Source organism: Hyperolius riggenbachi, chromosome 1 (genome assembly GCF_040937935.1).
Source record: "Hyperolius riggenbachi isolate aHypRig1 chromosome 1, aHypRig1.pri, whole genome shotgun sequence".
Classification (NCBI taxonomy): domain Eukaryota; kingdom Metazoa; phylum Chordata; class Amphibia; order Anura; family Hyperoliidae; genus Hyperolius; species Hyperolius riggenbachi.
This window is the reverse complement of record NC_090646.1, coordinates 515,920,693-515,937,052: the sequence shown is the minus strand read 5'-3', so window position 1 is coordinate 515,937,052 and position 16,360 is coordinate 515,920,693. Positions and strand designations below refer to the sequence as shown.

Genomic DNA, 16,360 nt, shown 5'->3' with positions numbered 1-16,360 from the left:
ACAGAAAGATTTGAAACTGGGACCTTACTGCTGCAAGGCAAGCGAGCTCTCCTCTACTCCACCATGCTGCCCAGAGATAGTTCCCCACTAGCATTCTGAAGGCACAGAGCGATTTCCTATTGACACAGGCATGTTTAATACAATTCTGAGTTTAAAAAATTGAAAACCATGGATATAAGCCATTTTGATTAATCTACCAAGGCATTTTTACAAGTTTCAGATTTTATAATTATTACAGGTTATATAATGTCACTGAGTTACGTATACTCCTTCATTACAACCCCTTGTAAAGCCTCCTTTACAAACCCTCGTTAGGAATGCAGTCATTGAGGTAGTGCACTGAGGGCCGGGCCGAAGCAGAGACAAGAGAGGCTCCAGCCTCAGGGCGCTGTGTAGGAGGGGGCGCACAACTCACTCAGCTATCATTCCCCTATTGTATTTGAAGCAGAGAGAAATAAGAAAAGGGGATGCATGGCAGTGACTAGAAGCCAGATAACAAGAGATTAAGGTGTCAGGGGCGGATGGGGGCCCTGAAGCGCCTCTTACTCTAATAGCAATCAGTGTGTGACGGCTGGGGCGGGAGGGATAGGGGGGTGCACTTTGATGTCTCAGCCTTGGGTGCTGGAGGACCTTGTCCCGGCTCTGGGTGGAGTACTTCCTGCCTAGGACTTACGCCAGTTTTGGTGTTCTCATCTGGTCATGTCCAGTTTTTTGGCTGTTTGTACATTGTACATAAAAAACATTGTTTTTTTGTGTGTATTTGCCTCTGCATTGTTTAACCTCACTAGAGTGTTTGTTTGTTTGTTTTATTTATTTATTTATTTTTATTTCCAGATTCCTCTATTATTCATCTATTAAAGGAGGGGGTGCAATAATTTCTGCAGTCTACTGTATTGTTCAATTTATGCCCTGAGGGCCTGAGCCTACTAGCCCAGCTGTGTCTGCTTTTCAACAGCACATCAATGTTACAGATGCTGAAAAGCAAACAGAAGCAGACACGGCTGCATTATTGGGCTCAGGCTCTGAGGAAACATACATGAGTTCCAAGCTTAGATAGGCTGTAGGTATTAACCACTTGCCGACCACACGCTTATACCGTGCGTCGGCAAAGTGGCAGTTGCAGGACCAGCGACGCAGTTCTGCGTCGCCGGCTGCAGGCTAATTAATCAGGAAGCGGCTGCTTCCTGTCAATTCACGGCGGGGGGCTCCGTGAATAGCCTGCGGGCCGCCGATGGCGGCTCGCAGGCTAAATGTAAACACAAGCGGAAATAATCCGCTTTGTTTACATTGTACGGCGCTGCTGCGCAGCAGCGCCGTAAGGCAGATCGGCGATCCCCGGCCAATCAGCGGCCGGAGATCGCCGCCATGTGACAGGGGACGTCCTGTCACTGGCTGCACAGGACGGATAGCGTCCTGTGCAGCCCGGATCACTGGGCATGACAGGTAGGAGAGGGAGGGGGGCAATTTCGCCGCGGAGGGGGGCTTTGAGGTGCCTCCCCCCCGCAACATGCCTGCAGACCGGAGCGATCAGACCCCCCCTGCACATAATCCCCATATGGGGGAAAAAAGGGGGGCGATCTGATCGCTCTGCGTGCCCGCTGATCTGTGCTGGGGGCTGCAGAGCCCACCCAGCACAGATCCCAACAAACAGCGCTGGTCCTTAAGGGGGGGTAAAGGGTGGGTCCTCAAGTGGTTAAACAAAATGGGGTTTTCTTTGGATATATTTTAGAAGTTTTCCTATTTAGTTAAAAACTTTTTCCTTTGTTTTCTTTTTTAGTAAATGGATGCAATGTATCTTTTTTGTTAAATGATATGCGTCATATGAGTGCTAAATATGAAACATAAAATGGAAACCTATTTTTGGTCTGTTTTCCAGAAAGACAGAAGACAGCCCTTAATCCAGAGAATAGCAGCGTGTCACAGCTGCCGCTATTAATGCCACCATATGAGACGGAATTCACATACAATGAGAGGGTGAAAAACATGGCTGACACAGAGAGACTATTTGATGAGTTAACTGAAGAGAAAAAGCAGGTACAGTGCACAGCCAGCTCTGTAAGCGTTATTCGAATGTGTATCTTACTTAATAATCTACTCAAGAACTACAGTAAAATGAACTGCCGGTTTTAGCTTCAGTTAAATATTTGAACAGTAATACAGTAAAATCCCTTTTATAGTAAACTCCAAGGGCAAAGTAGTTTACTATATCAGAAGTTTCCTTTTTTTCTTTTCAATGCTTCAGTAAGCAAGCACAGGCAATGTTTAAGCTAGATCAAAATGCACAGTACTCAATATGGATGGATTTGCATGCAATAATCTTGCAACAGTGTGCACAGGAAGCATTGGTCTCACCAGTTAATGCAGGTACAGTTAATACCTGATAGTGTGCTCCTCTGTCCACATTTCTGTGCAGCCTGGATGATACTATTGTGTTGCAGCCATGCACAAGCAAGTCACAGATGATGAATTCCCTCAGTTATCTGGCAGAAGCTTACACAGGAAACATAGATCTCATTGGCTGGTGCTTTTGAGGTTATCCATGCAGGCCCAGAGTAGTGTGCAGGCTACAAGTGGCTGCCAGCTGCCCACCACCCACGGCTCATGCATTGACCGACATATGAAGCATGCGCCTGCCCACTTTCCACTATAGCCAGATACAGAATATCGCAGGGGACAAAAAACAGGTTTACTATTACAGAAGTTCTATGATATTAGGTTTTACTCCCATATACTTACATATACAATCATTCCTTAGAACAGTTGTGGTATAAATATGTTTGCTTTTGTTGGCTAGAAGTCTCTGTGAAATCACTAAACATCAGTGGTAGCATTTAGCTGACAAAGTTCAGCTTGGGTAATAATTCCCCCAATATTGTTTGGCTAGTGGATATCAGAAGAAAGCACAGCATGCCCATGTACATATGTACATAAACTGAAGGGCCCATTTATAAAGTGTCCACTGCAAAACAAAACATAAGCCTCTTATAATAAGCTGATTTATTTTGCGGTATTTACACAGCTGCGATGAATAGTGTTGCTCTACTTTCTGCTTCCAACTCACCATTGGCTTGAATAGATCACATGATGTTCTCAAGGGCCTGTGACCTGTTTGACCAAAGAGAGAGAGGGAAGAAATTGCCCCCCATTAGAGAAGACATGTGACCGGATGTTGACTGGGAGTCAATTGGGTCCTAATTGGGAGGGGTTTGTGCTGATCACATGCTCCTCTGTGGCACCACAGACCTGGATAGCATGCACCGTGTTTGAGTTGGCGAAGCTATTCTTTTGGGGAGATGTGATGTGGCACAAGCTACATGGCCTCATTGTATCTTTACAAACAGGCTGCCAATTTATTTGTGTTAAAATGCAACCGGGGTTTTTAACAGGGCTTTATAAATAAGCCCCTGAGTGACTGTAGTTTCATGTTTTTAAGTATCTTTCTTCAGACACTAATATTCAATGGGAAACAGGGTTGGGGATGAAGTAGCTTAAATTAACAATGAAATACCCATTGTCACCACCTATATGTGTTCTGCGAAATACTCAATACATATGCTGTTTAGGCGAACCATCTATCTTCTGACACAATATGGTACTGTTACTTCAACATTTGGGAGGAAAATCCGTTTGTGTATACAGAGAAAGCGGCAAAGACCACACAACATTTTTCTCATCAATTTTTGTAAATGTTCAGCCATTTGGATTTGGCCTTGTCTTCTTGCTGACAGCTGACATACATATTGTTTGTACCCACAGATAGAAGCAGCTCTCAGCCGGATGCCGTGCACTGGTCGTAGAATGAGCCTACAGATGAGAACCATGAAGGTAACTGTCCTGTCATCTTTATTTTTTTTCATTTGGTAACCAAAGAAATTGTCTGTACACATCCGTGTTCCCACTGTAGATTTCCTAGATACATTACGTGATAATCGATTGTTGGCCAGAGCATAAAACTTAAAGGGGAACTTCAGCCTTAACAAACATACTGTCATTAAGTTACATTAGTTATGTTAAAATAATAGAATCTCTCGCCTACCCTGTTTTAAAAGAACAGGCAAACGTTAGTGATTTTGTTTATGTTTGGGCAGCCATATTTTTGGTTGAAAGGAGGTGACAGGGAGCATGAGACACAGTTCCAACTGTCCTGTGTCCTGATCACCCCTCCCAGCTGCGTGCTAGGCTTCAAATGTCAAAGTCAAAATAAAAATAAAATAAAATTGCACCAAAACAGCAAAACGAGAACTACAACATCAGAAATCCCATCATACTTTGCACAGCATCAGGGGAAAACTGCCCGGGCAGTTTTCTTCTGTGCAGCTAAAAATGAGGCTTGGGTAAAAAAAGCAAAGTTCTGATGCTGTGAAACTGTTAAAAAAACACCAAGCCTTTTCAGTGTTGCTGAGTAGATTTTTAGTCTGGAGGTTCACTTTAATATGTATAGGAGCAGTCCTGTAGGCTGTATGGATCCTCCCATTTCAAGCAGGTATAAGTAGAAAGTCTGGTCATTTCTGACACACTACTTAAAAAGGCACTGTTGTGACATATAGTAGAATGCAGTAAATTATACACAGCAGAGCTGCACCTGTCAGGACTGGAGATAACACCACCTGACATACAATTCAGAATGTAAATCAGGGTGAGAAAAGATTTTGCAATGGGCGAACACAGACTAAATAATTTATAAATATTGTAGATAAATATGCAAATGTATTTATTGCATTATTTTTACTATGGTTCTTTTATCCTCTATGTCCTTTTTTTATCTCTTGTTGCCGAGTAACAAGTTTTGAATAACATTAATTAGCATGGTACAATACATGGTACAACAAGAAAATTGTATCATCCCGATTGAAAACTCCCCTCTCTTACAGATGGTTAACATGGTACAATACTCTGAAACAATAGTAGCTGTAGTGTAAAAACTGATGTTCTAAAATGGTCAGACATAAGAATCATTGGATCTTGAATAAATATTTGTTCCTGACTAACAATATCTTTTTAAGGTCCTAATTAAGATAGTCCTTTCTTAGATTTAAAGTTTACCATTTAGACTTAAGGTACCCATACACTCAAACAATTCCGCGTCGAAATACATCAGATTCGATCACTGTGATCGAATCTGCTGTGAAATCGTTACGCAAACGTTGACCGATCGACCGATGTCCACACGAAATCGATCGATTCAATTCGATCTGTCCGGACGGAAAATTTAGCTCGGTCTCTGGGGATCGGGAGCACGTCGTATGCCGCGTTGTATATGGCGACAGCCGACACAGCATTACATCACCTGTCCGCCAGTGCGAATTCCCCGGTCCACACAGTCTCTCACTTTTTCCGGCGTTTTCTGTCACTTCCTTTCAAACAGTAGAGGGCGCTCTACTGGTTGAACTTCCTTGTCACAGGACGGGACAGGAAGTGAAGAAGAGATGGAGGAGGATGCTGCAAGAAGTGAGAGACTGCAGGGACTCGCGCCGGCGGACAGGTAATGTATTGCTGCTGGCAGGGGGGCGGCGAGGCAGCGGCAGTTCCACAGGTTGTAAATAGGTTTTCATGCTGAAATCGATTTAAAATCTGTGGGCAGTGTATGGGCAACCAATAGGTCCCTCTCTGATCAGATGTGATCAGAGAGGGATCTATATGTTGCTTGAGCTGGAGGCTATTGACCAGTGTATGGCAGCCTTTACACTGAAGCCCAGATAAAAATGTATTTGACAACTATTTTCAACAACTGAAATTTAGAGGAGTGCTAGGCATGGGTACCCCCTTCCCTCCCTGCCATTTGCACTGGCTGGATAGACAATAACCAAAGTGATTAAAGCCCAATTTCAGATGGTAAAAAAAAGGTTTTGATTGTGTGGTAAAGTGATAATAACCTCTTTTATATTTGTATTGCTGCCCTCTGTTCCTTCACTTCCTGTGCACACTGTTATTGGAGAAATCTCTCCAGGAAGGACAGAGATAGCAACAAAACAAAACAACTTTTGAGGAAGACTACCACAAGAATAAGAATAAGTAAGAATACCACAACTAGTTTTCATTGCCTCCAGCTTTTGCGTCTCCCCCTGCAGCTTCGTATCTCACCCCAGGCTCACTGTGGTTACATGACAGGGAACCCTGAGCTCTTCTAACAAATTATTAAGCTAATGAGGAGATGGGAGGACTAAAGCTGGAGTGAGGAGAGGTAGCTATGGTTTCCGACACGCCTCTAACGTACACTGTTCGGCAGGGAAGCGCTTCCAATGTGCGCGCTGTATGTGCGGCTAGTGTAACATGGGGATAGTTGGCCTATCGGTGGGTCACTGCATTTGGCATATGTTTTAGGCCAACAGTAGGGAATCGCAGTGAGGTTTTTTTTTCCGCAAATGAGCTTATTCACATGTGTATATATAGTACTTATTACATTATGTGTACATTTGTATGCAACTTTAGGCTTAAAAAGAAATAAAGCATTTAGTAAATAAATTAGTTTGGAGCAGATATAAAACAAATACAATGCACCACTTGCATAGCTCAGGTGCTTTTTGTATTCTGTTGTTTTATTGCAGAGTGGCATGCATTGCTCTTGTTATTAGTTGGCATTAACCTCTTGGATACCTAGTGCAATCCTCGTTACCTCAGCTTTACGGCCATGTTTACATCTCACAATGTTGACCTTTGAATCAGAATCAGAATCTTTTATTTCGCCAAGCACGACTGGGCCGTGCTCGGAATTGGGTTTGGCAAGTACAGGGCTAGTGTGAAAAAGAACAGGACATACAATACAAATACATGCAGCAGCAAGACAAAGGATGCAGATCCAGCAATTGGTCACATTTGAACACATTTACATTGCAATATGCTTCCTTGCAGGCCGGTTAGGTGCTACCTGCCACCGCCTGTCAAGGGAGGATGGAGAGAGTTCTAAGAGTTTAGATAGTTTACGGCTGAGGGGAAGAAGCTGTTCCTGTGCCTCGCAGTCCTGGTGTAGATGGATCGGAATCTTCGGCCTAAGGGAAGTCTACTGAAGAAGCGAGAGCCTGGGTGGGACGGGTCATTAGCGATTTTTATATCTCTGGAGCGCAGTCTTGAGTTGAAGATTTGATCTAGAGAGGGGAGTGGTTTTCCGATGATTCTCTCCGCTGATCTGATGACCCTCTGTAGTTTGTGTCTGTCACTGGCCGAGGAGCCAGCATACCAGACCAGGATGGAGGAGCAGAGGACAGATTCAATTGTGGCTGTGTAGAAGCTCGTCAGAAGCTCTCTGGCCATACCGAACTTCTTCAATTGGCGTAGGAAAAATAGCCTCTGCTGGGCTTTATTCTGGTTGGAGGTTGTGTTGGCTTTCCAAGTCAGGTCCTTAGATATTGTCGTGCCGAGGAGGCGTGCGCAGGGAACGTTTTCAACTACCGTGCCATCAATGCTGATCGGGGGTGGAGTGGCAGCGTGTTTCCTAAAGTCAACAATCATCTCGACTGTTTTTGCCGTGTTCAGGACCAGGCCGTTCTCCCTACACCAGTGGCAAATTCTAACAAAATGCAGACTAGCAAGGGCTGAATGCCACCCCACAGCTTTATGTGGAGGAATAAAAATACGAAACCTTTTCTATCAGCTGAAAGAATTTACTATCCATACATTTTATAGAGTATCACAAAAATGAACTATTGACAGAAATGAAACACTTGTTAGTTATAATGGTCAAGAACAGAGATGATTAGTGAGATGCTAATTATTATGAATTACATGCAAATTTAATTCAATATGTATGCAGCTTGGAATTCAGCCAGTTGGAATGAGCACAAAGTGCATTTGATTGTCTTAAATCCGAGCTGCGTAAATACGGATGTTGGTCTTGGGCTGGAAATCCCATTATATACTGTAGTGAGGAGCTGCAGGGGGTCTAAAGCCTGGTACACACTTCCAATTATGATTGGCCAATCACTGACCAATTTTACTACCTCCATGTAGTATGAGGGTCAACAGATATTCAATACTATGAGCAGATTGTGTATATAAACCCTCCTACTACACGGAGGTGGTAAAACTGGCCCAGTGATAGGCCAGTCATAAATAAAAGTGTGTACCAGACTTCAGGGTGCGTACAAGTAGTATGGGAGCTTACTTCACAGTCGGTTTATAGTTTTCTAAATCTGTTGGTCCTCATACTAAATGAAGGTGGTAACATTTGTGATTAGCCAATAAAAATGCAACCTTAGGCTCCTTTTACACTGGCATAAAAATAGTTCCGCTTAGCATATCCCAACAGACCATATTGAAATAAATGCAAACAGAACCTATTAAGCAATAGTATCCTTCACAACAGCCAATTAGTAACGGAACACAAGGAAGATTCCCTCACAATTTTTCCATATCAACCAGATGCCAGAGATGGGGATGGAATCAATGCTAGCCTATGAGAATGGACGTTGTCTTTTTTTCACTAGGCTGCTTGTTGCATAAGTTTTGCGCTTTCCATTTGGGGTTCCCTGCACACTGGAAATGCCGGTATACTGATCCCGAGACCCAGCAGAAGCATCTCAGTCTCCCATTGGTTGCAACAGACCAAAGGAAATCGTCACTCTCCAGGGAGGATTCTCATTGGTTCACTGAGTAATGGACCAATGAAAAATGTCCCTGGGGAGGGATGCTTCCCATTGGTTTGTTGCAACCAATGGGAGCCTGAGATGCTTCTGCTGGGGCCTCAGGATTGGTATACTGGCATTTCCGACGTGCAAAGGCCGGACTGGATGGCGGCAGTGGCCTCTGAGGATGCAAATGGACAGCTGCAGCAATGGCGGAGCAACGTGGCGAGTGGGTAGTGACTGAAACGGATTGGAAAACCAAATGAAAAACTGATGCACAATGTAAGAAACTGATCTGTTTAAACAGAAAATGGATCAGTTTTTACGGGATCAATTTTTCATCCGGTATAGTGTGAACCAGGGGTGTAGCATTAGTCATAGCAGCCGCTATGGGTCCCCAGTGCATGGGGGGCCCAGGAGGTACTTAATGTATTCACCATTAACCTTCTTGTGTTTCTCCACCCTCTGACTTTGTCTCGGTGCCCATGAACTACGTGCAGTGTTTGTTGCATGACAATGTAAATTGCCCAGTTAACTCATATCCATAGGGTAGGGGCAGGTGGCATTGCTTAAGAGTGCCTCCATCTGAGGGCCCCATGAAAGTTTTCCTATGGGGCCCCATGATCTCTAGCTACACCACAGGTGTGAACCCAGCCTAATACTGGAAGGGTATATTATGACTGGCAGGGCTTATGCGTTGATGGAGTAGATCTTGTTCTTCCCACTAAACTTGCTCTTTAGGACCTATTACTCTTTGATGGTACTTGAATTATACTGTCTTCCTTGTCTTCTCAGCATGGCTCCCCCCCCATTGTATGGTAAGAAGGTACATGCAGAGTCTAAAATCTGCTATGTGCCCTGCTGCCAATTATATCTCACTCACTTCCTCTCTCTGTCTTTCTCTCCTCTGTGTGTATAGCACACACCAGTCTCATCTGCTAAAGAGGAAAGATAGCTTTTCTGCGATGAATATAAAAAGTGTACACAACTATGTTTAAATGCCATGTTTATGTGATGTAGTAAGCAGATAACCCTATGAAATATATCTTAAATACAGGGTGGGCCATTTATATGGATACACCTTAATAAAATGGGAATGGTTGGTGATATTAACTTCCTGTTTGTGGCACATTTAGTATATGTATATGCTGTGGGCTCTTGCTGAATGAAGCTAGGACAACCACTGATGTTTCTTCATTTGTGACAGATTTCATGCATCCACATTTTGGCAAATCCAACACTGAACCAGTTGCACGAAACTTAGCAAGCAGTTGCTAACTTTAGTATGGGAGATGGGTGGTCTAGTACGGTGTCTTGCATTGAAATCTACTGCAATGACCCGGGTACTGCGTTCACCAGATATCAACACAATTTATATCCGCTCCTCACGTGGCGACATGTCAATGGCTGTAAACAAAGAGAAACTTGTAAATAACTCATGAAAGAATAACGTTACATTAAAACCAAGCACACCATTGTTTTTCTTGTGAAATTCCCAATAAGTTTGATGTGTCACATGACCCTCTTCCTATTTAAAAAACAAAAGTTGGATTCAAAACGGCTGACTTCAAAACGGCTACCGTGGTCACCACCCATCTTGAAAAGTTTCCCCCCTCACATATACTAATGTGCCACAAACAGGAAGTTAATATCACCAACCATTCCCATTTTATTTAGGTGTGTCCATATAAATGGCCCGCCCTGTATACTGTATATGTGTGTGTGTGTGCGCGCATACAGTGGATATATATATATATGTGTGTGTGTGTGTGTGTGTGTGTGTGTGTACTGTATATGCATATGCATATATACACACACACACACACACACACACACACACACACACACACACACACACAATATATAAATAAAAGGCAGCACTATCAGCATATGTGATTTCACAACTTAACCACTTGAAGACCGCAGGCTTTACCCCACCTTAAGGACCAGACCCTTTTTTTCCATTCAGACCACTGCAGCTTTCACGGTTTATTGCTCGCTCATACAATCTACCACCTAAATGAATTTTGTCTCCTTTTCTTGTCGCTAATAAAGCTTTCTTTTGGTGCTATTTGATTGCTGCTGCGATTTTTACTTTTTATTATATTCATCAAAAAAGACATGAATTTTGTCAACTTTTAACTTTCTGTGCTGACATTTTTCAAATAAAGTAAAATTTCTGTATACATGCAGCACGAAAAATGTGGACAAACATGTTTTTGATAAAAAAAAAACCCATTCAGCCTATATTTATTGGTTTGGGTAAAAGTTATAGCGTTTACAAACTATGGTGCAAAAAGTGAATTTTCCCATTTTGATGCACCTCTGACTTTTCTGACCACCTGTCATGTTTCATGAGGGGCTAGAATTCCAGGATAGTATAAATACCCCCCAAATGACCCCATTTTGGAAAGAAGACATCCCAAAGTATTCACTGAGAGGCATAGTGAGTTCATAGAAGATATTATTTTTGTCATAAGTTAGCGGAAAATGACAGTTTTCATTTCTGCTAACTTGTGACAAAAAAAAATGAAATCTGCCACGGACTCACCATGCCCCTCTCTGAATACCTTGAAGTGTCTACTTTCCAAAATGGGGTCATTTGTGGGGTGTGTTTACTGTCCTCGCATTTTGGGGAGTGCTAATTTGTAAGCACCCCTGTAAAGCCTAAAGGTGCTCATTGGACTTTGGGCCCCTTAGCGCAGTTAGGCTGCAAAAAAGTGCCTCACATGTGGTATTGCCGTACTCAGGAGAAGTAGTATAATGTGTTTTGGGGTGTATTTGTACACATATCCATGCTGGGTGGGAGAAATATCTCTGTGAATGACAATCTTTAGATTTTTTGTTTACACACAATTGTCCATTTACAGAGATATTTCTCTCACCCAGGATGGGTATGTGTAAAAATACACCCCAAAATACATTATACTACTTCTCCCGAGTACGGCAATACCACATGTGTGGCACTTTTTTGCACCCTAACTGCGCTAAGGGGCCCAAAGTCCAATGAGTACCTTTAGGATTTTGCGGCATTTGGTTTCCAGACTACTCCTCACGGTTTAAGACCCCTAAAATGCCAGGGCAGTATAGGAACCCCACAAATGACCCCATTTTAGAAAGAAGACACCTCAAGGTATTCTGTTAGGAGTACGGTGAGTTCATAGAAGATTTTATTTGTTGTCACAAGTTAGCGGAAATTGATTTTTATTGTTTTTTTTTTCACAAAGTGTCACTTTCCGCTAACTTGTGACAAAAAATAAAATCTTCTATGAACTCACCATAGTCCTAACAGAATACCTTGGGGTGTCTTCTTTCTAAAATGGGGTCATTTGTGGGGTTCCTATACTGCCCTGGCATTTTAGGGGCCCTAAACCGTGAGGAGTAGTCTGGAAATCAAATGCCGCAAAATGACCTGTGAAATCCTAAAGGTACTCTTAGGCCCCTTAGCACAGTTAGGGTGCAAAAAAGTGTCACACATGTGGTATCGCCGTACTCGGGAGAAGTAGTATAATGTGTTTTGTGGTGTATTTGTACATATACTCATGCTGGGTGGGAGAAATATCTCTGTAAATGACAATTTTATTGATTTTTTTACACACAATTGTCCATTTACAGAGATATTTCTCCCACCCAGCAGGGATTGTGTAAAAATACACCCCAAAACACATTGTACTACTTCTCCCGAGTACGGCGATACCACATGTGTGGCACTTTTTTGCACCCTAACTGTGCTAAGGGGCCCAAAGTCCAATGAGTACCTTTAGGATTTCAAGGGTCATTTTGTGGCATTTGTTTCCAGACTACTCCTCACAGTTTAGGGCCCCTAAAATGCCAGGGCAGTATAGGAACCCCACAAATGACCCCATTTTAGAAAGAAGACACCCCAAGGTATTCTGTTAGGACTATGGTGAGTTCATAGAAGATTTTATTTTTTGTCACAAGTTAGCGGAAAGTGACACTTTGTGAAAAAAAAAAACAATAAAAATCAATTTCCGCTAACTTGTGACAACAAATAAAATCTTCATAGAAGGTTTTATTTTTTGTCACAAGTTAGCGGAAAGTGATTTTTATTGTTTTTTTTTTCACAAAGTGTCACTTTCCGCTAACTTGTGACAAAAAATAAAATCTTCTATGAACTCACCATAGTCCTAACAGAATACCTTGGGGTGTCTGCTTTCTAAAATGGGGTCATTTGTGCTGTTCCTATACTGCCCTGGCATTGTGTGTAAAAAAAATTGTCATTTACAGAGATATTTCTCCCACCCAGCATGGGTATATGTAAAAATACACCCCAAAATACATTATACCACTTCTTCTGAGTACGGCAATACCACATGTGTGGCACTTTTTTGCACCCTAACTGCGCTAAGGGGCCCAGAGTCCAATGAGTACCTTTAGGCTTTACAGGGGTGCTCAAAATGTAGCACCCCCCCACACTTGCCAGGACCAAACCCCACAAATGACCCCATTTTGGAAAGAATACACAACAAGGTATTCCATGAGGGGAATGGTGAGGTCATTGAAAATTTTATTTTTTGTCACAAGTTAACGAAAAATGACACTTTGTAAAATAAAAAAAAAAATTCTGCTAACTTGTGACAAAAACTAAAATCTTCTATGAACTTACCATGCACCTCACAGAATACTTTAGGGTGTCCTCTTTCCAAAATGGGGTAATTTGTGGAGTCTGTCCTGGCATTTTAGGGTCTCTGCAATCATTACATGTATGGCCAGTATTAGGAGTTTCTGCTATACTCCTTATATTGGGTATACGGGTAATGCACTCTGGGCTGAAAGGAAAAATGAACGGCAAACATACCTTGCTCCACATCAATGGCAGTGATAACCTCAGGAGAGAGACACACCGTGCCACCCTGCACTCAGGGTGAGCCACCAACTTAGGTGACTGGGCCTCAGAACTTTAGTATACAGCATTATGCCTGTAGTATACAGCAATATGCCTGCCAATATAGATGACTCTGTGTGGCATTAAAGTATCATCATAGGCCCAAAGTAAATCACATATAAACCGGGGGGGTTTCCACACTCAAGAAGGGAAATTCAAACATGCCGTCTTATATCGCCAGCCCAGCACAGATCAGCAATATCAAGCATGGAAACCGATCCTTCTTCCGACTTTTATGCTTACCTGTTTGTTTGGTTTTCAAGCTTACCTCTCCTCCCCCTGGGACAATGTGCGAAATACCACTGAGTGTGTGCCTACTCCTGTGTCTGGAGTTCCCTAGTTTCTAATAGTGTACCTGCTCGTGGTACCTCTCAAAACACTGCCCTAGGCATATTCCAGGCTGGTCAGGACATTTGGGACAATAAAAACTGGTGTCAGTCCTTCTTCTAGCACTGCTGCAGACACGACAACGTTTTATTCGGATGCGTTGACCTGGAGTACTCGGAAGCTGATAGGTGTAATGCCTTCCATGCAGTCGGCTAGTTGCATTTGGGGGGGGGGCTGGCACCTCCTGGATACAGGAGGTCCAGAACGATCTGTTCCTGAAATTGAAGGAAAGATCCAGTTCTCCCAGCCTTACTGCGTACTGTAGAGAACAAAGCTGTTGTAAACTGCCAATTGAATCAGATAAAAAGACACTTTCTTATACCAGCGTCTTGTTTTCCGGGAAATTAAATAGGGCGCTAACCTCTGGTCATTGAAGTCCACCCCTCCCATGTTGACATTATATTCGTGGACGACAAGGGGCTTTTCAATGACCTCAGTTGCCCGTTGAATTTGGACTGTCGTGTCTGTGTGAATGGTGGACAGAAAGTAAACGTCCCTCTTGTCCCTCCATTTCACCGCGAGCAGGTCGTCAGTACGCAAGGCGGCCCTCTGCCCCCGTTCAAGTCTGGTGGTAACGAGCCGTTGGGGGAAGCTCTCGGTGATGAATTGTGTGGCTTTACGGTTGGTCTCAACCACAATTAAGTCCAAGAGAACCTGGGTGATGAACAGCTGCAAAAAGTCTAGGGCCGTTCCTAGATGAGCTGTCGCCACCTGGACTCCAGACTGGGCAGTGAAAGGGGGCACTACGGGTGCGGCGGAATCAGGGGATTGCCAATCTGGATTTGCCAGCACCTCTGGGAGTCTATGGGTACTACGGGCCCGTCTTTTTCTTGGTGGCTGCGACGGGGGTACTACTGCACGTGCCACCGTACCAGTTTCAACTTCCATGCTGGCGCTCACCACTTCACCAGGGTCTACGGAAGTACTGGTACTAAGTCCAGGAGATGCTGCACTGCTGGTGCCTGCCTCACCAAGAAAACTCTCATCAGCGCTAGCACCACCCTGCTGCCCTTGAGGCGGATCCTGCGCCACCTACGGTCTAACGACATGGGGTCTGGCACACCTGGCTCTAGCCGGGACCAAAACCTCGTTATCACTTTCGGTCAGAGAACCACTGCTTTCCACAGGTTCAAATTCGGACCCGGATGATTCGTCGGCTGAGTCTTCCCAAACGCTCTCATAAAACTGGTCCATGTACCTGTATACCTCCTCATCAGAAATCCCTTTTCTTGCCGTTGTGGAATGCTAAATTTATGGGGTTTTCCTCCGAGACTACCCAGAAAAAAAGAGCACCTACCTAGCAAAAGGGAGTATTTGAGAGGTAGAAAGCTGTGGTCACTGAGTTTTGATTAAAAAAAAATCTAAACTGGTCTTTACAGCGTCACAGCTAGTGTACAGTGTTTTTGCAGTGATCAGAAAAAAAAATCTGTCACTACAGTGGGGCGGCTGAACGCAAGTGCGGGCGAACGATCAGGCCTGATCGGGTAAACACTGCGTTTTTAGTGGAGCCTACACTAAGGTGACCCTAATGTACTGCTATAGATCTGTCTGCGATCAGGAATGATCACTAGATACTATATAGTACCAATGCTGATTAGCGACAGTGATGGCGCTAATCGGCGACTAATCGGTGAATGCGGTGCAGTGGGCTGGGCACTAACTGACCCTAACAAAGGGGCCTAGCTAACTGGCCTAACTGCTAACACTAGTGATACTAAAAAAGTGTCCGTTTTCACTGATCACTGTTTTTAGATCACAAGGATAGTAACAGGGGGATGATCTGGGGTGGGGGGGGCGGGGGGGGGGGGTTGGGGGTGATGGCGAGTGGGGTCTCAGAGGCAATCAAACGATCACGGGACAATCAAAGCCGATCACGGGACAATCAAATACAATTACAGCACAATCGAATCCAATCACCGCACAATCAAATCTGATGCACTTGGAAGGTGATGGGGGTGATGGGTGGTGGTGGGGGGGGGGGGGGGGGGGGGGGGGGTTGGGGTTGGTGGGAAGTGGGGTCTCAGAGGCAATCAAACAATCACGGGACAATCAAAGTTGATCACGGGACAATCAAATACAATTACAGCACAATCGAATCCAATCACAGCACAATCAAATGTGATGCACTCGGAAGGTGATGGGGGGTGGTGGGGGGGGGGGGGTTGGGGTTGGTGGGAAATGGGGTCTCAGAGGCAATCAAACAATCACGGGACAATCAAAGCCAGGCACGGGACAATCAAATACAATTACAGCACAATCGAATCCAATCACAGCACAAGCAAATCTGATGCACTCGGAAGGTGGTGGTTGGAGGTGGTGGGGGGAAGGGTGGGGTTGGGGATGTCAGGAAGTGGGGTCTCAGAGGCAATCAAACAATCACAGGACAATCGAAGCAGATCACGGGGCAATCAAATAAAATGGCAGCACAATCGAATACAATCACAGCACAGTCAAATACAATGCACTCGGAAGGTGATTTGGGGTGGTCTGAGGGCGATTTGAGGGGGTG

The 16,360-nt window shown here is 44.0% G+C and overlaps 1 protein-coding gene across 5 annotated transcripts in view; it reads left to right on the top strand.

The window, feature by feature from the left end:
* The window catches only part of MPHOSPH9 (M-phase phosphoprotein 9), a 173,816-nt gene that overhangs the window by 145,886 nt on the left and 11,570 nt on the right, over positions 1-16,360 (top strand). For 4 of the 5 annotated variants that reach the window (XM_068244323.1, XM_068244328.1, XM_068244343.1 and 1 more), the window contains exons 22-23: positions 1,877-2,034; positions 3,757-3,825. In XM_068244323.1, the coding sequence (XP_068100424.1) occupies positions 1,877-2,034; positions 3,757-3,825 (227 nt within the window). Of the gene's footprint in view, positions 1-1,876; positions 2,035-3,756; positions 3,826-16,360 lie in introns of those variants that run through there. The other variant, XM_068244351.1, reaches the window with a different exon arrangement.